The 23,507-nt window shown below is 54.6% G+C and overlaps 1 protein-coding gene across 3 annotated transcripts in view; it reads left to right on the top strand.

Moving 5' to 3' along the window:
- Positions 1–1,799: 1,799 nt before the first annotated feature.
- The window catches only part of dac (dachshund family transcription factor), a 190,420-nt gene continuing 168,712 nt past the window's right edge, over positions 1,800–23,507 (top strand). For 2 of the 3 annotated variants that reach the window (XM_033481194.2, XM_033481193.2), the window contains exon 1: positions 1,801–3,767. In XM_033481194.2, the coding sequence (XP_033337085.1) occupies positions 2,986–3,767 (782 nt within the window). In that variant the 5' untranslated portion in view covers positions 1,801–2,985. Of the gene's footprint in view, positions 3,768–23,507 lie in introns of all 3 variants that reach the window. The other variant, XM_076518233.1, reaches the window with a different exon arrangement.

Genomic DNA, 23,507 nt, shown 5'->3' with positions numbered 1-23,507 from the left:
AAGCTCGGACGTAAGAAGCATTGGCGGGTACGGACGCTTTCGATATGGCACAAAGGTATTAAGCACTCATACTCGGGAGCTTACCAAGAGCCGCGGAGAGTGTCGGCTATGGTATATCGCGTACGCTCCGCGGCAGGAGGAGGATGAGCAGGATCAGGAGGACGAGGAGGACGAGGCGGAGGAGGAAGAGGAGGAGGAGGAGAACGACGAGAATGGGGAGGAGGGGTTGGAAGAGGCGGAGGAACGGTGTTAGCGACGCGAAACCGTGGCGCGAGGGGTGGACCGCGGAGGGACGGGGTGCAGCACACGGCGGGGTAGAAAGAGGGTGGTCGAGGAGAGAGCCGAGAGCTGCGAGCCGAGAGCCGTGAGCGGAGAGCGGAGAGCGGAGAGAGAGATCGCGAGGAAGCACAGAGTTACCTACAGAAGAAATAAGCGCGCTCGTGTAATGCTGATGGCGAATATGGTAGTGGAGATCCAGCGAGGGAACGGCGAAGAAGAAGGCGGGGTAGGGGAATGGGACGAGTAGTGCTCTCTCTCCTAACCGAGACGGGGGGGCGGAGGGCTGGCTGAAACTGAAGGGGAAGGGGGACCCCCCGCGTGCTCGAGAGACCTACCGATCGATTCGAACGCCGCGCCGGCGACATTCTTCGTCGTACGGAGTACGGACAGAGGAACAGGGAGAAGCGAGAAGAGAGAGAGAGAGAGAGAGAGAGAGTCGCGATCGAGAGACAGGCGGGGCAGAGACGCGGGAAGGTGGGAGAGGGCGGGAGGAAGAAGGAGACCCGGAGAATAGGACGGCCACGGAAGAGGGAACGACGCGGAGGCGCGCGAGAGAGCGCGAGAGCGTGCAAGCCATAAGCCAAGGTGGGAGGAGAAGCCACAGGAAGAAGTAGGAGGGAGCTGCGAAGAGGCAGGGGAACGGAGGACGAAAGAGAGAGAGAGAGGGAGAGAGAGAGATTGCACGAGGGAGAGTTTGAACACGGTGAAAGAGAGAGAGCAAGGATATACGCGAAGGAGAAGAAGCTGAAGAAGAAGCAAAAGAGAAAGAGAACGGAAGAGAAGACAGAGAGAGAGAGAGAGAGTGAGAAAGAGAGAGAGATGGGGGGAAACGGAAAGGGTTCGAGCTTGGCAAGGAAGGACGACGATTAGTAGAAGAGACTCCGGGATAGAAACGGAAAAAGAAACGGGGTGGGGTGTCGTGCGGAAGAAAGCAAAAAGGGGAAGAAAAGAAAGGAGAAACAACGCGAAGGAGAAGGGAAGGCAGGAAACGGCGAAGCGACAAGGGACGAGGGGTCGAAGGAACGCGCGAAGGTGGGAAGGAGGGTAGGAGGGAACGAGCAGGAGGGCTGGATAGAAGATCGTAGGAGCGGCGAGGAGGACCGAGGGGGTGGAGGCATATCGGCGTGGCGCGGCGCGGCGGCAGCCTCGGGAGGGGTAGAGAGGTCGCGAGGAAAAAGAAGAAATCCCCACTCGTAGCTCGTAGCGCGTAGATCGGCGGTAGGTTCGAATCGTACTGTCTTGTCGAGACTCGCGTCTGCGTCTGGATGTCTCCGTGTGTTAGTCGCCCCCGGAATCGTCCCGGTCGGCGTCGTCGGTGGCAGTGGTTACCGCCTGGTGGGGAACGGCTCTTCGGTCCCACCACCGCGAGGGGGAAGGCTCGAAAGGCGTCGACGCCGCGAGGCTGGCGTCCAATCGGGAGAACCGCCACCCCGGTGGCTCCGCCAACCGGATACTCGGTTGCGCGCACAGAACGCCCATCCTCCCCGTTCTTCGGGCTCCCACCGATGTTTTTATTTATTACATCTGTGACTGGGTAGGGAAATACTCCCGACTCGACCGAGAGAGCGTTTGCCACTTTGAGAACGAGCGACGCGCGTTCCTGCGAGTTACCGCCGCAGCCGCTTTCGTCGTGGTCGTCGTCGTCGTCGTCGTCGCCGTCGTCGTCGCCGCCGCCGCCGTCGTCGTCGTCGCCGTCGTCGTCGTCGTTGTGTCCGTCACCGTCGTCGTCGTCGTCGTCGTCACCGTCTCCGTCACCGTCACCGTCATCGTGGTCGCGGTCGCTGTCACCGTCGTTCTCGGTCGGCCTCGCGCGGTGAACGTCGCGTTTGTGTCGCGTTGCAAGCCCGGCGTCGACGACAGTTTTCCACGTTTCGCGATCGACGTCGATCCGAGCCGGGTGTCCAGTATCGTATCGAGTGTGCTCCGAAAAATACTCCGTCAGTGTCAAAGAGAGAGAAAGAGAGAGAGAGAGAGCGAGAGAGGGTGGGAGAGAGAGAGAGAGGGAGAGAAAGGGAGAGAGAGAAAGAGAGAAAGATAGAGGAGCCTAGTCACGCGAAAATCGCCTCGAAGAACTTCCCTCGCGGTCGATCGTCTCGTCGACGAGAGACCCGTCGCGGAGGCCAAGTCCGTAGCGCGAGGCGATCGCTGGGTCCTCGGGCCTGCGTCGGCCGGCACCGTCAGCCGATTGTCATGGACAGGGTCGTCCGAGTGGTTGTGCACAGTGAAGTTGTTAGCTCCGCGTACACGGTTCACCGTACTCCGTGAGACGCGACAAGTTTTACCCGCCGAGTGACACACAGTGACTCTTCTCCTCGAGGAATCGATTTTTCTCTGGCCGATCCTGGATCGCCGGGACCGCGCGCTGTTCGTCGGCTGGGGGCCACCCGAAGCCGATCGGGAGATTCGAAAACTCGTCGTGCCTGGTGGTATGCGTTGACTCGCGGCGCTTGGTCCTCTTCGAAGCCCGTGGTGTCCACGTGGGCGAGACTGAGACGGAGACCGGAGCTGGCTGAGCGCCGGCCGTCTCGGTAGTTGTCCGAGGGAAACCCGCCGTGACCCGTGACCCCTGTGACTCGTGACCCCGGTGTCTCCGCGAACCAACCGACCCCGAGTTTCGACGACAGCGCTCTTGGGGTTCGTCGGACACGAAAGAGAACAGAGGGAAAAGAGAAAAGACCAAAGTCCGCGGTGGTATTAGGACACTCCATGGACCACGGAGCGATGGATAGTTCGTCCGACCACAGTAGCCGCGCCAGTCCCGTAACCGGCAGCCCGAAGCACCCCCATAGCCCGTCGGGTCAGCAAAGTCAGCAACAACTCCACGGTTCCCACAGCCAACCACCGCCGTCGCACCAACAACCCCATCCCAGGGACCAGCTCCGGGAGCAACAATCGCAGCAGCAACAGCACCGCGGCGTTCCCACGCCGGGTTCGCCGACTCGCGGTTCGCCACCTCAGGGTCTGCCGTTGAGCCCGCCGCCCCTGTCGGCCGGAGGAACACCGGGCGCACCGCCAGGCATGGTGCCCCGAATGCCGGGCCTGCCGCCGCCGGGCCTCGGGCTGCTGGGACAGCTCGGCGGCATGCTCAGCGGCCACCACGGCTCGCCCCTCGAGCTGATGGCCGCTCATCACGCGGTCCTGCCGCCCAGGTCCTACAACAGCCCGCCGCCGATCAGCACCAGCGACCCGACCGCCAACGAGTGCAAGCTGGTCGATTATCGCGGCCAGAAGGTCGCCGCGTTCATCATCGCCGGCGACACGATGCTCTGCTTGCCGCAGGCCTTCGAGCTCTTCCTCAAGCACCTGGTCGGCGGCCTCCACACCGTCTACACGAAGCTCAAGAGGCTCGATATAGTGCCGTTGGTGTGCAACGTCGAGCAAGTTAGGATTCTACGCGGTCTCGGAGCCATCCAGCCCGGCGTCAACCGGTGCAAGCTACTCAGCTGCAAGGACTTCGACATACTCTACAGGGATTGCACAACGGCCAGGTAAATCCACGATGCGCCATTCCGTCCACTCATGGTGGTGGGGTCTATGTTAGAACTAGAGACGACGGTACGCGAGTCCCGAAACCGGACGGGTCGCGCTCTCCGGACTCGCTCTCTCGGTTTTCTCGAGACTCGAGACCTCGAATCTCACTCGATTCACCGTGAACCGGTACCTTGTCCAAAGAGACTCGATGACGCGCGACGATAACACGCCGTGTAGAGCCACCTACGGCTCCGCTGGTCCCGCGGCTCCCGCGCCCGTTCCCGCTCCCGCTCCCGCGCCCGCTCCGCTCCCTTTCTCGCTCCCGTTCCCGGGAACGGAAGCTACGATCCTCGCGTGTATTAATAACGGCCGGTGTCGCCTCTGGGCAGCACTTTATCTTCGGCCAGCTACGGAACGCTTCGCGGCTACCGGCCGACCAAAAAATATTTTAATCGCGCCTCGGCTACTCTTCTCGCTACCAGGGCTCATCATCCCCTTCACGGCTTTTTATCTCGTCTCAATTTCTCAGCCGCTTTCTCGGTCCGTCGTTTCTGCTCCCGCGGAACGATGCCGAACCCCTTTTCATCTCCGCCGTTCTCAACGACGTCGATTCGATTCGATTCGATCGCCGATGTCCAACGCGTACATGCTGATCACACGCCTCGGCCATAGTTTTCTCGTTCACGGAGCATTTCTACTCTGCGCCCGAGGGAACGGTGTCTTCGTGTCTCTTTTCGCGCGTCGCGATCCTCGATCGCTTCGCTTTTATCGCTGTTCCCACCGAACGATGTTTTAATCGCGCATCCGTCGTTCGTCTTCGTCTTCAAACAGTTTTCTCGGACAAGATCTTGGTTAGCTATCGTATTCCGTTCGTATTTACAACATTGCCGGAAACAATGCCGTCGCGCGAGCCGATCGTTTTCCAAAGACTACCCGATTTCGGTGGAGCACGGAACGGGGAACGGGGGACGGCAGCAGAGGATCCGCGGTCGAAGGCACGTGCCTTTGTATCTGGAATTGTCAACGGGCCTCCGTGCCAACAGGTGTCCCTTTCACGGCAGTTTCTCTGAATGAATCGTCCCCACCGACGAGACAGAGAGAAGTGGCTGTAGTACAAGCTTACCCCACCCACGAGTCAGACGGCAGACGAAACGGAATGGTAAACGGAACGAGGGGATCCGGTGGTCGTCGGGGAAAATATTGTCCCGAGGTTCGTGGTCCTCCTACGCTTCCGATCGCCGCGAGTCCCGTTCTCTTCCTGGCCGATCGATTCCGATTTTCTATGGACGCGACGGACGTTGGATGCCGCTCGATCCCGCCGGATCGAGAAACGGGGTGTTCGGAGGATCGATCCGGTGGCGAATCGGTCCGGGTTAGGGACAATAGCATCGCCGGCAGCGGCGCGCAGTGGCAGTCAGAACGGAAACGGATTCAGCGCGGGCGACACGGCGAGGGCGAAGGAGAAAGAGGGTCGAGGAATTCCGAGCGGAGGGAATAGAGACGGGAACAGAGGGAAAGAGAAATCGGGAGGAAAGAGACGGCTGTAGGGACAGGGATCCGAATAATCCGAGTCGCAGTTACGGAACAGAGCCGGCGTAGCCGTCGCGCGTCGCGTCGAAACAGCCTCGGCTCGAGCGCGTCGGCCCTTTCGACCTCGATCTCGATCCCCGTTCCCGAGGGAACGCTGTTTACATTTCCCATTCGCGAGCTTTCTTATTGGGTTTCTAGCAGCTTTCGAACAGAGACCGTTCGACACCCTCGGGGCTATGTTCGAACAGACTGCGTGTTCCGGGGACCCTTGTGGACTCGAGAACGGCCATGCCGGCTTATTTCGCTTGCCGGTTAATTATCCCGTAACGGGTAACGCGTAACGCGCGCTCCTCGCGTTTCTTTTATTCCGTTGGCAGAGAAAGAGTGAAGAGAGTGGCCTATCGCGGTCCCGATACCGTGGCAACGTACCGACATTATGCCGCACCGAAAAAGTGAAAACCTGACCGGTCAATGTCCCTCGAACACCCAGGATGATCCATCATTTCTCCGTAGTTTGGCTCCGCGCCGCGTTCCTCTCCTCTAACGACGGTGTCAGACTCGCTTTCGAAACAATCTACCATACATAGATTGAGAGCTTGCGAATTTCTGATCGTTCCATCAGACCGGCTCTGCTCGAAAAGAAAAGCGAAAGTGTGATCGTAATGTCTCGTGTCTCTCGACGGAGATTCGTCGCGCTGCTCTCCGTTTTCTTCGACGTTGAGAGACGTCGAATTTGAAGGGGGAAATTTGGAAGAAAGGACGATAAGATCCTTGTAACTTTGCGAAATCTCAGAAATTTGGTAGAAACGGAGCAGCATCTTCCTGTCGCAGCACATTCTTCGAGATCGCGACACCTCCGAAAGCTGCTCTTCTCTTTAATTTCTGCAGACTGATCGAATGGATCGCAAGATCCCAAAGATACGAGGTCCTCTACTTAACCCTGAAGTAGTATCTCTGATATTCTCAAACATTGAAGAATCATTTTGCAATTCTTGCTGAAAAATCGCCTAAAGTGCCTACATCTACGTACTCCAAAGCGAGTGGATTTTTCGGATAAATTTATGCTTCTATGTGTGATATGCAATACGTAAAAGTATAGAGGAGAAACAAATGAGCAAACGTTCGCAGCACTCTCTTCGAATCGTACGTGCACGTTGCGCCGATTAGTTTCCGTCACAAAACACCAAGCTGAAAACGGTGAAACGAAAGAACCGTCGCGCCGCTATTAGCTATAATTATCTTGTGCAGAAGGAACGAATGTAGACAGGTCGATGCACAGAAGCCGTTATACGTTACGTAGAAAAAGTGCTGGGGTTTCGTAAACGGAACGCAAACCGTTTATTTATTCAGGAAAATGTCTCTTGTCGCTATTGGGTCCGTAAATGGATACGCGCAGGTTTGAACCAACAGTCCTCAAAACGTTTTCCAAAAGCTGGTACAGCTTCTATGAATTTTATTTCACGAATTGACGCTCCAAAGTGTCAATTCGAGTGTACGAAATAGGAAAAAGTTATACGAGACATGACTCCGATTAATACGGTGCTCGATCGCTGCCGTTTCGTCGAGTTTTCGACGAAAAATTCGCGCAGCAGGATCGTCGCGCGCGACGCGACGGACCATTATCGTGGCGTGAAATCCAAGAATTCTCTTTGCAACGAATATTTTCACGGCAGTTCCAGAAATAGTATCCTTCATCGACCGTATTCTTTATCGATTCCAAACGAGTTCTGAACGAACAACAACGTCGACTTATTTATCGAGCCTCGACGACGCAAATTCTCGCGATCGACTATGCAGTTGCGGCGCGTATCATGAACACGGAGAGGCTGGAAATCGGCGCAAGAATGTTCGTCGGAGGTGCAAAAATCAAGAGAAATTTTTTGCTCGACAGGTTTTTCAATCATAGAAAACGCGGTGACGCGAACAGCTGCTGCGAATACAATGGTTGATGGATCGCGATCGAAAACTCATTGTCAGCGTGACAACCGAGCACGGCGGCGACCACTCGCATACCCAGATGGCAAAAATTGTTCGAATACGTGGCACCGCGGGACTTTCGAGCGAGTAATTCGCGAAGGTATCGCAGAGACAGAGCGGACCTGACGGACGCGGATCGGTATCGCGATCCGGAGCGACGAGCAGAGTCCAGAATCCGGAGGTTCCCGTATCGATTGGAAAAACCGCGGGCACCGGTAGCTCCGAAGCGCGGCGGCGTTCTGCGGGGGTGTAAAGGGGTCGGTGGGTGCGAGAGGGAGGATCGCCAGGAAAAATCGGATGATTAAGAGACCGCGGTATGGTCCTCGTGCGCGCGGTGTCCGGTGCTGGTCGCGTGTACCGCTGACGTCGTTACATTCTGATAATGCACGGGCAGTGGTAACACCGGGAACACTGGTTACACACCGATGTTACCTCTCTGCCTCTCTGCCTCTCTGGCTCTCTCTCTCTCTCTCTCTCTCTCTCTCTCTCTCTCTCTCTCTCTCTCTCTCTCTATGTGCAGCCAAAGGGGGCTTTCGCGCGCACGGTTACACGGCCCTACGGCCGGCTCCATCGCCATCGATGCAACAGCATGCACCGAGAACCGCACCGATAATTCAGCCAGATTTTTCTTGCGGTTTAGAGCGGCGGCGCCGGCTGCGCTGCAACGCCGAGCGTCGCGTCGCATAGCGTCGGGGATCGGGGATCGGGAATCGAGGATCGCGTACTCGTCCCGTGAATCCAAACTTTGCATAAAGAAGCCCGGCTTCTCTCAAATCGCGCTGCACAAGACCCGGGAATGTTGCGCTTATACCGCGAACGTATTTGTTCGATTTAAGCTCGAGGAACGAGTTCGAGGTACGATCGGGTGCAGCGATGGGTGCATAGACTACTAGACGCGAGCCAACGCGTGCAGATCTTTATGCGGAGTCTCGTATCTGTGAATTGTTTTGTGGAAACTCGCGGAAAGAAAAATTCGGAGACCGTTACACAATTTAATGTGCACATTGTTCAAGTTTGCACCTGTCCAGCGTTCTTCGCGCCGCTTATCGAAGTTGGTGCTGCTCGATTGTTCGTAATTGGACCGCGAAACAAACCGAAAGCGATCGAACGCGAATCGTTTCGTTCGGTTTGCTGGTCGAACAGAGTGTCGGAAGACGGAACGAAGCGAATGATCCGCCGTCGATGGAGAAAGTAAAGTAAAATCGAATTAGGCGTCGCGTCGGATGCTAATAGAGAGAGGATCGTCGTCGCAAAGGTCATGCTGGAGGAGGGACCGTGCGTGGCTCGTATTTGGCGGTGGTATCGTCGTCGAGGACCAATTAAGTTGTTTAGAGGGAACGACTCGGCTTTTTAGCCGCGGGTAATTGCGAATGACGCTTACAAATCGAAACGCCTTGTCCGCCCACGCGTCCACCGATCGCGAGAATCGTCCCCGATTCGGCCGTCGAGCACGCTCCTTCCCGGCTACGCCTAATTGATGCCATATACGCTCGCTAACGAGACGAGCCAATTATCCTGCAGTCAATTTGCCCTGGGTCCGCGACGATCCAACTGAATCATCGTCGGCGAGGTGTCCCGATTCTCGTTCCGGCTGGCAAGAGCCGAGCAGAAGCGAGCAAACCGGAGATTCGTGCGACGCGTATTCGTCGCGTTCGATAGAGAAGATTTCCTCGTCTCTTCCGGCGTCCCTTCTTTCCCATTTTTTTCCTTCGACGCGGCCGTCTAGTCTTCTTTTTCTCGACGCATAATCCACGAACGTACGCGCGGCAGGATACGTGGGAGTGCGCGCGGCCCTGGACTATAATTCTATGCGCTATTAGCCGTTTAATTATAAAATTGTGCATAGATTAATTGGCTCCCGTAATGGCCCTAACAATGCACAAACGCGCACCCGGTGAGTAACGGAGTGAGAGAGGGAGAGAGCGGGAGGTAGAGAGAGAGAGAGAGAGAGAGAGAGAGAGAGAGAAAGAGAGTGCAACCGAGAGAGTGCAACGGGGGAACAGTGTGGTCTAGTTGCACTATGCAATTCGCATCGAGGAAAGATAGAAGCGAGAGAGGACTATTCCGAGCCCCGAGAAAGAACGAAGAAGACGCTCGGCTAGAGAAAGGATTGGAGTGTGTGTGCGCGCGCGCGTGAGAGAGAGAGAAAGAGAGAGAGAGAGAGAGAGAGAGGGAAAGCATCGTTATTAATATTTATTTTCTTGGCTTCGTACGTTTCTCGGCTCTCCTGTCTGCTCGTTGTTGCCGTGCTGCTTATGCACACGATGGTGTGCAGTGTGCAGAGACGCGCTCGGTTAAATGGGTACGCGTTCGCGTTCGCGTTTAATCGCGCAAACGCCAGGAGTCTATGGAAAGTAGTACGATTTCCAAATCGAAGCCGCTGCTGCGTCGCGTCGCTTCAGAGGATAGCGAACATCGTCGATAAAGTGGTCACAGGAAGGCGGAGAAGATCGGACAAGTTGGAGAAGTAGCTTACGTTGGTCGAACGCGATTTATAAAATAGGAACAGGATCAAAAAATTGCAAAAGTTGGCCGAAGAAGGACGGTAAAGGGGTACGAAAGGGCCAAAGAGTGGCCGTCGCGTCACGCAGCGTCGGTGAAATCTGGTTTTCCCAGCAATTATTCTCGCTGGCCGAGTACGGGCCGAGTGTGGGCCGATCACGGGCCTCTTGGTCGATCCGGATGCCTTCGACGCTTCCATTTATCTTCCCCGGAAAACCGTATCCACTCTCCGCGATTGTATCGGATTGTGTACGGCAGCTGGCTCGGCCGTTTTTTTCCTGGTCTCTCTGCACTCTTTCTCTCTCTCTCTTTCTCTCTATCTGCCCCTGCTCGGTTTCATAACCCACGCGCTCGCTCAACTGGCCCTCTAGCCAGCTTTACGTTTTTAAGGGCTTCCATTATTGCCGGCGGGCCGCTTTTGACACAGATACGCGCGCGTCCTCGCCGAGCCCACGGGCCAGGGGCCAGGGGCCCGCTGCAAGCGTTGCTGCAAGCGTCGCTGCTGCCGCCGAGCTCCGTGATCGCTCGCGCTCGTTTCCGCTCGTGATTTTCTTTAAATAGCTCCTTTTATTGTCCGCTGATCGGAGCTCGCCCTAAACCTAATATTATTCGAGAATATTCCGCAACGTTAAATGGCCCTTCGACGCAGTGCTCGCTGGGCTGTATTCGGACCTTCCGATGGCGCATGCAGGCTCGCGGATGCACGCGGTAACTAGGATTAGCGTATTTTATGGTGTCGCAGATTCTATATCGTGTGTCGATCGATTAAACGAGAGCAGAACGGATTCTTTAAACTCTTGCGAGATCGAATTCGATTTAATGGCGGATGCAACCAGCTCCGGCTGACGCGACGCGACGTTATTTTGAATCCTCTTCGTTTTATTGTGTTTTACATCGCGTCGACTAGTTAATGTACACATATTACAAGATCTACGCGCATTACTAACTCTGCAAAAGAAAAACAGCTGTCAAGTATCGGTCGAGAATCAGTCTTAATTCGAAGAATTTTCGAGCTCGCGAATTTCATCCCCCATTTACGATTTTATAAATTGATGCGCGATGACGAGGATTCCACGGAGTTCGCCGAGAATGCTGTCCAAGTTCAGCGTCGAGTCTGGCCGAGAGCACACCACAGGCGGAGTAATCAAGGAATATTGTTTCTGAATGCGCGAGGAAACCGTTCCTCCGAGATCGATCGAATCTCCGGCGCAAATCCGCCGCAAATCCGACGCTCCTGCTCGCACTCGAGCTCGGTTTCTTCCGAAGCACTCGCACTCGCACTCGCACTCGCGCTCGGCAACCCCTCGCAGCAGAACCCTAGCTCCGGCTCTCCCAGTAATTCTCGGTAATTAATAATCCGCAACAAGTAATAATCGAGCCAGTAATCCGGCCGACCGGACCGGTCGGAGCGCCGCGACAACCGGCCTTCTTAATTCTAGATAATTAACGGAAAGGCAAACAAGAAGGATTAACCGAACCTTCCTCTTTCCTTTATTTTTCGAGTTTTCTCCCCGTCTGCCATGCTGCTCGCAAACTTTTACCTCGATTTAAACCACGACACTTTAATTCTCGTGTCTATAGCGAAAAATTCGCGAGGACGTTGTACGGACCAATTCGTGCCGATTTGCTAAACGAACGATACTGAAACGAAGGGTTGAAATACTCTCTTTTTGTTCACTTTTTTCACTTCCGCTCGGGGGGCCGGAAGAGGCAATCGAAATCGGCTCGGAGGAAAACTAGAAGGTCCAACGATAAGTCGGCGCGACGTGAGACGACGGCCGATGGAATCGCTCGTCTCGCGATGAGAATTCACGAGGGATCTTGTTGCGGAGGGGCAAGTTAAGGAGGAAGTCGAACGAAAGCGCCTGTGGCTAGGATCGACGCGATGCCGAAGCCTCGTCGTGTAGACCGGTACAGATGCAAGTCATCTCGTAGCCGGCATTGTATCGCTGCGATGCGATGCGAAGCGATGCACGACGCGGATCGACGCGGCTCGACGCGGCGCGGCGCCAGGCTCCCGTAGCTCCTCGTCTTCCTCCAGCGATCGTGCCATCGACGACCTGTGATATTTCCATTTATTGGCTCCTCGGTTTCCCACATTTCCATCCATTGAATCGAGAACGCGAAACTCACCGCGATTCCTCCGACCGAAATCCCATTCCATTCGGAGAACAACGCGAATCATGATCCGCGTGTGCTTCCATCTCCATTTTTCCGTGCCGTTTCGCTACCATCTTCCTAGTTTCCTCGTTCGTTCGAAGACCGTGAGTGTTTCTGCGAAATTAGTTTGCTTAATTTTCTCAAATATTCCTCTGGGCGTCGCGATAGACGTTGCACCGCGCCACGGACGCATACATACAATTTGCATACCTCGTTAGCAGGTAGCAATTATGTATCAAGCGAAGAAATTACTGGACTGTAGATCTTTGCGCTACATAAACATTTTCCAAATTAGTTGTAGGAAGCGGAAGTCGGATGGAAATGCGTTTCTTTGTTTTAGCGCGTCGATTCGATCGTAGGCAGATCGGGGGCAGATCGGGGGTAGTTTTCGCTATCGGAACAAACAAGTCGAGGGCCAACATTCGGACTCCGCGAACTCCGCGTCTCGAGGTGAAACTATTTTCCGAATCGGTGCTCGTCGGTCGTCGCTTGTTCGCAGAAGCTAGGCGAGTCCGCAGAACAACGCCTACCGCATAAATATGCATTTCGCCGGCTTGTTTGTGTTTTATCTCGAGGGGGGTCGTCGGCCTATACGGAAGTCCGTGTTCCGTGGCCCGCCTCGTCCGCTGCTCGTCGACGACGGAACAGAAACGAAAATCTGTCGGCGACACTGCGCGTCCGCCCATTCGCCGAAGGGACCGTGTGTATTATTTCGTCTTATTGTTCGCGGGGATCTGGCATAAATCAGCGTTGGAGCGCGAGGCGATCGGACGTTTAGCGGGTGCAGGGTCCGCCCGTTGCGTCCGATGGTATCGCCGATCTCGTAGATCGTATCGGGGGCTCGACGAAAAGCGGACGGAACGGGTGATCGATCGAGGGAGAGATCGCGTGGACGCGTCGATTGCGAGAAACCGCTTCGAAGAGCGCGTCCGATCGCCACCTGGCCCCAAAATAGCCCGAGCCTCGGGGAAAATTCGCCTGTGCGAATAACGCGGTCGAAGCAGCCTCGATCCGATCTTGCGAAGTCCGAATTCTTTATCGATTCTCTCAACGACGAGTTTCTGCTCGAGTTTTATCGACGGCTTCCGTCGTTACAGAAGTTCGAACGCGAGCGTAAAGTTGGAAGGAGCGAGAAAGCCAAACACGAATCGTCTGTCGGAGATTGAAAAAGCTCAATTCGTCGGAATCCCAGAAGTCCTGTCGGTACGATCTAGGAGATCGAGGGAGAGGGAGGTCGGGAGAGTGTCGTTTTCTCCGGAAATCGATTGTTTGCAGGAACCGGTGACCCACATTAAAACAGCTGACTGTGGGTAGAGACCCGTGGTCCGTGGCCCGTGGCCCGTAGGTATCTTGCCCCCGGCCCTCCACCCTCGCAGCGACTCGTGCCACCCTTCTAATCGACCCTTTCGCGAAAGACAACCCTCCTCTCTGGCGGCTCTCGACACTTTTCGCTTAGACGGTTCCCTCTTTGAGAAATCCCAAGGACTCCCCCTCTCCAGACCGATATTCTCAACGATTCCCGGTGTCGATAGACACAGGGGTGTCCCTGCACACCTGCGGGCGTGCCTACTGGCGCAACCCTTGCGTACCTTCTGCCGTAGCGGCGCGGCGATTCCATCGTTGATTCCGACGGAGGATCGAAAACGAAACGATTCGAGCCGAGAAGCCTGGCTGGGTTGGATAAGGCGGGGCGAGGGGTGGTTGCACACGGCTCGAGACTCGAACGCGAGACTCGAGACTCGAGGCTCGAGACGGGCGGAACGCTGCGCTGAAAGGGGTGGGAGAACGGCGAGGGGTGTGGGTCGCAACGGTACACGGTAATTTCGAGTGATTCGTGGACGACGTCAGCGAGCATATCGCACCCCCTTTTCTCGAGAGGGGTTTCGTGCGCACGGCAGCCACTCGAACTCGTTACACACGGTAATTAAACGACGCACGAGACCTCCCTGCTAGACGCCCGGTATTTTAAGCCACTGTTAGAACTTTTGGATCGGCCGCGCCCCCTCGCGCGCCCCATTGCGCCCCTCCACGCCTGAGGAACCGCATCAACCGTTAACGAATCGACCGACCGCGACGCGCGACGATTCCGGATTCCCTGGTCTACGGGAATTTCGATGTTTCGAGTACCGGTACGATAGATCGTAGGGTTCGAGAAGGTCTTGCGGAGTTCTCTGTCGTCGTTTTCTCGTTGCCCTTTGTTTACTTTGTTAAAAAGTATTACGAATCGCTGGTACCACGTTGGTTCAGTAACAGGCGCGTCGGAAAATAGAATTTTATTTTGTCTAATAGTTGTTTCGCTGGATTTGTCGCACGTTTTTTTTCCCGATAGTATCTAACACCGCGATGCCTATTATTTACTCCACTGCAAAACACTAAAAACGTTCCTCTTTTCTGAGGGAAGCTCGATGGTCCTGCAGAAGCTTCAGACGGCTACAACTGTCGCGATGCTTCGAATTCTAAGAAATCGCAAGAACGTGGATGTTTCCACAGCGTCGGCCGGCGCAAATTGTCGCGGCGAGCTCTGTGGACCTCGGTGATCTCTAATCAGCCCCTGGAACAGGATTCTCGTGATCCGGCGCTCCCGATACGCGGAATCGAGGTTCGCGAAATTGTCGGTGAATTCCATAGCGCACCAGCGACCGGTGCTGGCGAAAACGAGAGCCGAAGCGGGAGAGAGAGAGAGACAGAGAGAAAGAGAGAGCCTAGCTGGAAGCTACTCGTTCGAAGGTATTGCAGGAGCAGGGCAACGTCTCCGCGGACGACTGTAATCTAGTAATCTGGTAGCGGTAGAATACAGTCGGCACTATAATCGGCAGCAGGGTTTCGCGTCTAGATCCCGGTTGGATTCGCGAGTCGACGTCGACGGCTCTGCGGCGTTCGCGAATCGAATCGAGTCGAATCGAATCGAAGGCTCTCTCCGTGTACAGACTGCAGACTGTTTCCCCCTTCGGCCGTTGGTATCTCGAGTGGTCGGGATTGTTTGCCAGTTACCGAGGCGAAATCGCTGCCAATCGGGAGCAAGGCGCAGCGAGGCCGAGCCCGTTTGCTCGGCTCGCGTGCCCGGAGAGTTTGGCGTAACGTCGCGCGTCAATCAACGACAGCCACCGCGATTCCCAACCCTGAAGAGACGTCGAGCTTCGCTCTCTCCCTCTCTCTCTCTCTCTCTTGCTTTCTCTTGCTCTGTACATGGACGGCCGTGATAGCCGCCGACATACGTACAGAAGGGGTTAGTCTGTTTTCGAGTCGACGCAGCCACCATCCAAGTGCAAGTCGAAGCTCGAACTCGAAGACGGCGCCTCACGACTCGGGACTCGGGACTGCACGACTCGTCAGCCGTTCGAGGAGCCATCTTTACACGCGTGCGGTCAGCTCGCGTGTTGCACGCACGCCTCCTCCGCGTACCTTCTCGTTTCCGTTTCGTTTTCTTCCACTTCTTTCCACCCGAACCCCTATCCGATGCCGTCGGCTTTATTGCTAGGCCCGATGATTTTTCGGACACTCGTTTGGGCTACACCTACCCCAAAGCCCGAATCGAACCCACTGCAATTTGGGCGTTAGACTCTTGGCAAACGACCGCGGCGATCTCGCTCTTGCTTTTGCTTCAAGCTGATTCAGCTTTCGCGAGAGGAAGTCGCCGAATTCGGCTCGGATGGAAGAAACTAGGATATTTCGCCGGTTCGTGGATATTTCACGGCAATTTAACACGCGAGCGCGTCCTCTTACGTCACCGGTGATCTCGCGAAGATTTCGGGTCGTCGCAGGGCGGAGAATACGAGGAAAAAGAGATAGAGAGATAGCGAGATGGAGCGATAGAGAGAGGGTGGAGAGAGGAGAGTTTCGTGCTGAGCTCACCTCGCGGCCGGTTCCGCGCCAATTAATCATCGTCCCGCGCGGCTAAGAGACCAATTAAGCCCCGCTTTTGCAAGTCTGATTGTTCGTACGTGCGATTCGCGGGCCGCTCGGCCGCTCGGCCGCGCAGCCACCTAGCCGCGCGGCCGTGCGGCTATGCGGCCGCGCGAGGTCCGCCTAGCCTGCTCCGTGCTTTATCTATCGCGACCGCGCTCGAATTAAAATGTACTTTATGGCCGCGTCCGCCGATAACGATCCCCGTGCCCTCCCTCGCGAGGCTCACCCTCGCTCCCCGTCGTCCGAGCCTCGGAATTCCTCGGCGCTCCACTCTTCATCCATAATTCAGGGATCGCTGATTCTTGGATCATCGGATGATAGATGCGAGCTCGCGAATCTCGGAAACGCGACAAAGTCGCGTCTAAATCGTACCGGGCGCGGTCTTGCGACTCCTCTCTTTGCATCTTCGAGCGCGCTTAATCGTTGTTTCGAGTTTGGGGTCGTTGGCACGAAGAATTTAGCAATAAAAATTGATTATCTGTTGAAAAGATGCAATGTACTGATGGACGAAACTGTTCTGTTGAAACTGCAGATCCGAAAGCCGTATCCAAGATGGCGGCAGTTGGGCTAGAGGAATCGCACCGTCGTGGAACCGGCGCGAAACCCTGACAGTTCACCGCGAGCGGTAATTTGTAATTTTTCGGGGTTAATCGAACGATGATATACTGCGAACGGCTTCGAGAAACCGAACCCTTCGTAATTACACGTCTATGCTTCTTGCTGCCGATCCGCAAGAGTCGTGACGATCGAAGCCGATTTCTTTCTCCTCCCGATTCGACTATCGATTATACTCGTATTTCGAGATCTTCTATCCTATTCTAACGAGAAAACTATCGAACACAAGTCATCGAAACTTGCACCATATTTTGACAACGTATCGAGCGATCCGTGAAAAAATGATCGGCTCGAAAGATTCCGTTTCCGGGAAGATACAGCCGATAGAGAGAACTTGTCCCCGAATATTCGGCCGGCATTATTTACCAAAACGTTTCGGATAGCCCGTCGCTATCAATTTTTTAACGCTGCAATTTTTCAATCGAGTAGACGCTCTTGTTACGTCAGCCGACAATTTTATTTGGCGTCGATGCACAGCGTCGAATTTTTCGTGCTTTTTTTTCGCGAGGGCGGTTTAATGCCTCGCGGATCTAATTAGCTTGCGAGATCCGGGGTCCGGAGGATCGCTCCAGTCTCCGGTCCAATTTCTCGTCCGTCTCGAGCGGCCGGGAAAAATGTGGCCGTCGATACGGGACGCGGTTGCAAACCGGGACTAGATGTATCAACGTCGGCAGTTAATAACACCTCCGCAACCCGGTTCTTCGGGGTCCGCGACCGTAACAACGGCCGTGAAACGCCGCCAGGTAATTCGGTACAATGATATAATTGCACGTCGTCGGCGATTATCTCGATTGCTCGTGTCATAGTCGAGCCGCGCTGAGAACCGCGTGTTGCGCGTTCAGAACGTTTCTCCTCTAGCTAAGAAATAGAAGCCGCCGAGAATTCTGGATGCCTAAACAGTTGTATTTGGCAGCGGGAGTTCGAAAAATCGAGTGACCGCTTCAGAGAGAAACCGAAAGCCTTGCTCTAGATGCCTCATAAATTGGATTTTGCTCTAAAAGTCGCGAGGGATTTGACTCTGGAACGTCGACCGGCTTGTTCGGAGCGGCTCGATGATTCGGTGCTAGAATCTAAAGATAAAGGCTACCGGTAGCTACCTGCGGACTTCCTGTTCCTCCTCGCCACCCGCTGTGCCAATGTTTCAACGAATCGCGCTTAAATCCCGCGTGTAATCGCGTTCGTTCCAGCGGAACGGCGAGTTCCGCAGCTTCGGGTTCCCATGCGGAGGAGCCGAATTCCCAGCGCGGACCGGGCCGAGCCGGGCCGAACGGACCGAGGCAGGTCGGGCTGCAGGGAATCATTAACGAATCATTATCGTGGCTCTGGTTCGTCTCTCTCCCTCTCGGCGAAGCCTAGACCCAATGGTGAAACAAAACCATTAATGATTTCTATTTGTATTCGTTTGTTGGTTCGTTTAGCGGTTTAGCGGGCAGAGGGGCCGAGGGGCCCCGGAGCCAAGTCTCCAGTGAGTTATGTGAGAAGTTCGCTTATTTTCGTTAAGCCGAACTCCCGCGGCGCGAACAAATCGTCCTACGCTGCCGGTCCGGGCACACCGACTCCTCAGCTTTCTTTCTTCTCTCGTCTTTTCTCTTTCTCCTTCCGTCTTCCTTCTTTCCACTTCTTCGCTTCCTCCCGATCTACCGGTTGCACCCGCTTTGTCTCGCCCAACGAGCGCCGAACGCCGCTGTTTTTCCGACCGGCTTCCTCCCTGACGAAGCGATCCGTCGGGCAACGCCAGAAACAACGCCAGCAACAAAGCCCACCTACGACCGCGGAATCCGACGATCTTGTATTCGAGACAATGGGAAAACGTCTTTCCATTAAAAGAAAAAAAGATACCTTCGATCGCTGCCCGACGTACGATCCACGATGCGAAAAAAGAGGCGCTTTCGGTCTACACCTGTCCGAACCAATTAAGATCAAACCACGATTCGTCCGGCGCAATATGTACTTTGTCATGGGGCGAACAACTGTTCCCGACTGCTCGGCATTTGCTGCAACGATCTTCTTCGTAGAAGACATCGAGAGTATAAGATAAAACCATGATCGATTCGATGGCGATATCATTTCGAAGCATTAAATACGAGATTAAATAGCGCGCGACTGGATTCGCGGATCGCTTCGACTTCGTGGAAGCGCGCGGGCGATCGATGCGTTAATAGACACGTCGCTATTGATCCACCGAATAATTCGTAGACCAACGTCCGCGTGCTTTGCCAGTTGGCCGGTTCTGTTCCCGGAGGATCCTCTTCCAGGAGGTCCAACCGGCAATCAACTGCGCGAGCAGCCTCTCAAAGGCTTTGGAAACCCGGCAACGCGTCTTCTCTCCGGCTCGGTGATTCACGAGGTTCCCGTTCTCGTTCCCGTCCCGGCTCCTAGGCCGCCCACGTGTTTGAAATCGCGATAAACACCCATGCAGGACGATCGCGAAGCATCGCGTTGTTTTGACAGATGAAGAGCGTCGGGTCGCGGTCGCGTCGCGGCGCCCTAATCGCGGCACCGCCGACACCCCAACGCCAACATCCGCGGCGCCGCCAAATAGCTCCTGAAAATTACGTATTGTCGCGAGCAAAGGCTTTACGATCCCGCGCGATTATTTGATGACGCGAGACACGACGCGTACACGGAACAACGACGATCGTTTGGCGTTCCAATTTGAATAGAACGTGAGGGGGAGGGGGAGGAACTGGTGCTGCGGGTTTCTGCGGGTTCTCCTGCGTGGAGTTGCGGGAGCAAAAGGCATCCACGGAGGAGCGGAACGCGTGTATTCCCGAGAGGAGAGTTTCTATACCTGAATATACCCTCGGAGGCACTGACAGAAAGCGTTCCGCCCACAAAAGTAATCTCGAGCCCCTTACGGACAGAGACAGACCAGCGAGGGACGAGGAGAGCGCCACACCTGATTCATCAGCGTGGAATAAATCGAAAGACGGTCAAAAAACAAAACGAGCCACCGACGCGGCGCGAGACGAGGCGAGGCGAGGCGAGGCGAGACGAGGCGCTAGGCGCGAGGCGCGTACTCGGGCTGCTTCTTCTGCCCCCTGGCCCCGTCCTCCTCCTGTTCCCACCCACCCCCATCCCACGGGCTCGGCCACCGTCTTTCTCTGGACAAGAGGATCGCCGTTTCCTCCGTCTCTTTCGTCGCCCTCGCGGTAATCCAGCACGATGCATCCCAGGACCGGGACCCTTTTCTCCGTGTCCGATTCCCTTCGTCGAGAGCGCGGAGAGAGAGTCAAGACCGTGTAGACGTGTTGCGAGGCAGAGTGTAGGTGTACGTCTCTCTCCTTTTATCGGAGACTCGGCCAGGTACCGGGCCGACCCACCGTATATAAATTACATTTTTAATTTCCCGCCAAGACAAATGATTTAATTTATTCTATCAATTATTGGCGCGCAGTCGATAGACCGGGGTGGGACTTGTTTGCTTTTCATTCCGATTGCCACGATCCACGATCGGCCGATCGTCCCTTTTCTCGCGAGAACCGAACGAGCTTGCGTCGATGCTACCCTAATTGAGAGATACACGTCCCCGTCCCCGACCTCTTCCTCGTCCTCGTCCCTACGGAGGATCGCCAACGGCCAACAGTCAACAGCTACGGATCGGGGAAACGGACAGTTCCAAAGTGCGGTCGGAGGTCGCTTTCTCGAACCGGTTAGATGCGCGTTCGACCCAGGTCAGTTATACGAAAACTGAAATATCGCCTCATTAGCGACTGCTCGTTTGCGAACGCTCCGAAAGAAGTATTAGATTCGGTGTAGCAGATCCGCGACTTCGAACTGTTCTCTTCGATTCGCCGAACTTACCATGAAAGCAGATTTTACGTATTTGATCTTCAAATTGTTGAAATCTTTCGTAGAGAAGAAAAAGATGCTTAAATAAATTCACGATATCCACAGTTTCGCGTTTCGAGAATCTTTAACAAAGTCGTAGCGACGGCATTAGTCTCCTGCTTCGAATAATTATTTCCCACGTAGTTGGTAACACCGAACCAACCCTGTCAATTAATACGAAGGGTTAAATAAATTTAATCTTGTAATTTTTCTAACGCAACACGCGTCGGACACCTTTGACAACGCGTTTACCTGGTTCGTTCTGTTGGACGAGATGTTTTTTAAAGTCGAAGCACAAACTGCGCAGCACCTCGTTCTAAACGCAACGGCTTAAAAAACACACGCTTTATCGGCTCCACCGGTGGAAAACTAATGTCAGCGGGGTCCTAATAAAACCGTGACAGTGCAGGAAAGTTCGCAGTCGTAAGAATCGAAGGTTGACCGAGCACCGAGCACTGCGGAGATTCGCGCGAGACTGTGTGTCGTCCCGGTCGAACTTTCCCACTGCGTATCGATCAATGACATTGGTGTTTCGAACAATGCGACCCCGTTTCGGTATTACAGTCATCAGTCATTCGGTATAAATATTAAATTCGCTAAAAAAAACCGTCGCCGATGGGGTCGAAGTTGCAACGTCAGCAAACGTATACAAAAGGCGGGGCCCAGCTGATCGACGTCACGATCGAAGGGTCCCGATCTTCGGCCGAGGATCATAGTCGTTCCTAGAATCGATCCCGCGCGATTCTCTCTCTCCCTCTATCTCTGTCCTATCTCTCTCCATCTCTCTCCTATCTCTCTGCCTCTCTCTTTTCCTATCTCTCTTCCTATCTCTCTCCCTCTCTCTCCCTCTATCTCTCACCTTCTATCTCTCTTCCTCTCTCTCTCTCTCCCTCTCCCTCTCTCCCTCTCGATCGCTTCAAAGATCGTCTAAGAACTCCTCGAATGTCGCACAAGAACTTATTGTTTCTGATCTCGAACATCTGCTCGCGTCGATGAACAACTGTACTCCTATTGTTCGTTCCGCACTCCGCTGTTTCTCCGAAGAACGATCCGTTTAAAAGACGAGGTACTTGTTCGCGGTGTTTAATATTTGTCCCGAGACCCTATTGTTTCGGAAGGAAACGCGGCAAGTTCGTCTCGAGACGGCGCGGCGCTTCTTTCCGTTTCAAGTTTCAAGAGCGCATGGCTCGTTTAGTAATCAGACTGCGGATCTCTATGCAAATTCCCGTCCTCAAAATCGGAGCAAGAGAAAACTCTAAGAGAATTTTTTACCTCCTGACCCTATAAAGAAGAGACTGCGCTATAATCCAGCAGAGGCGGATTAATTCGTCGGAAAAATCCGCACCTTGCCCGCCGGTTGTTCCCGTGTCGAAGCACTGGTTAATTTTCGCTTTTGTGACAGTAATAACAAGAATAATGGCCGTTGTTCACGGCGACCGAAAACGAGCGTCCATTGTCGCCGGCACGGGAACAAAACTAATTTCAAGGGTGAGGTTCCGCAGCTTTGGGTATTGTAGTATTGTCGCTTACCGGTTACGAGAGACGACCGTTTAACGCTCGATAATGAAGCGTATCTCGACGCGGACAGGAGGATCGAGCTTGTCCGTGGACCGCAAAGGACGCGGCCCTTCCTCTCTCTCTCTCTCTCTCTCTCTCTCTCTCTCTCTCTCTCTCTCTCTCTCTCTCTCACTCTCGACTCTCGAGCATCTTCGAGGGCACTCGAGCCGAAGGATCGACCGGCCGCCGATCAAGAAACGCATCGGCCCCCCCCCTTTTTTCTCCAGCGACGGACAATGCGTTCGATTATTGCGACGCGTTCCGTAATTACGTCCGCGAACCGTTCGAACGAGAGGAGTCTCGAGTCTCCGATCTCGAGCCTCGAAGGGCTGTTTCTCGTTTTTTCCTTAGACGCTTTCGTCGCACGCCCGCCCTCCGCTTCGTCGCACGTCGCGGATTCGATACTCGATGAAATTCGACGTGCTATTACGAAGACAATCGTCTTAATCTGCTTCGAGTAGCTATTGTTTCAAACATTTCGCACTCGTCAAGCAGGACTGCGTCGCGATGGTTGCAAGTGCTGTCTTCAGCTTTCGTTTCTCGAGAATCGGTGTTCAGGCTTCGAGGTGTCTAGAGAACGAGCCTAATGGCCTAATGTCTCCATCGACGGTCCCTGGATGGAATCGAGCGTCGTCGAGAGCTCGCGGCATGCGGCCCGAGCACAATGAGACTCGGCATTAATTAACGAGGGAATTAGCATCGTCGAGCGGGGTTAGCGAACGGCAGTGATTACGTTTTAATGATAGCAACCGTCAGCGGTAGGAACGGTAGCGGCCACGGGAGGAACATCAGCAGAGCGCCTACCGGTAACCAGAGCCAAGAGCCAGAGAGTAACACACCGCGCCGCGATTCCTCGGGTTGTTGGCTGCTCGTCGACCCGCTCCGAGCTCGTCTATCTAACATCTATTCCTCTTTTTCGCGCTCTGCCTTCCTCGTTCGCGCCTCGCCTAGCCTTTATCTTTTTACGATTCTGCGATCCGCGACTCGGTCGCGCCTCCCTCTCGCCCTCTCTCGCCCTCTTGCCCTCTCGCCCCCGTGCTCCTCCGCCTCCTGCTCTTCCTCCCCCTTCTCCTCCTCCCACACTCCGCTGCCAACAGAACCAGGCAATTCTCCTGGGACCGAGGTGTGAATGAGATCTTCGGGAACCACGATTTCTCAAGAGTTAGCTGTGCGTGCATCTCTCGCCTTCTCTTTCCTCTTTTCGACGCCGCGCCGCTATGAAATTGGCTAACAAGCTTGTTAAATGTTAACAGTAACCGCTTGTTAACCGGCTCCGGTGTTGCTCTGAAATTCATTTCTAGACGACTGACCCTTGACACCGGCTTTTTTTCCCGTTCCTGTACGATCCTCGACACCGTCTCGAGCCGTTCCGACGCTCGTTCCTCTGCTCGATCGTCGAGGAAACATTCGTATCGGCCGAATCGTCGATCGTCGAATCGTTTCCCGACGCAGTTTACGTTAATCGCTGTCGTTAAGTTGTCGCGTCGGTGAGACCACAGTTTTCTTCCTAGTTGGCACGGAAGAATAGAAAAATGGTTCGCGTGGTTTATTGTAATCGCAGTCGTTTACTAGCGAATAAAAGATTAAGACGAAAAGAAGGCAAGAAATACGCGCACCGTAGTGGAAAATCTCCAAAACGCAACAACGCATTAAATTTTGCAACCCCATGTTTGAGATCG

The sequence above is a fragment of the Megalopta genalis genome, chromosome 2 (assembly GCF_051020955.1).
Source record: "Megalopta genalis isolate 19385.01 chromosome 2, iyMegGena1_principal, whole genome shotgun sequence".
Classification (NCBI taxonomy): Eukaryota; Metazoa; Arthropoda; class Insecta; order Hymenoptera; family Halictidae; genus Megalopta; species Megalopta genalis.
Note: the sequence above shows the minus strand (reverse complement) of the source record. Positions and strands in the feature narration are given on the sequence as shown.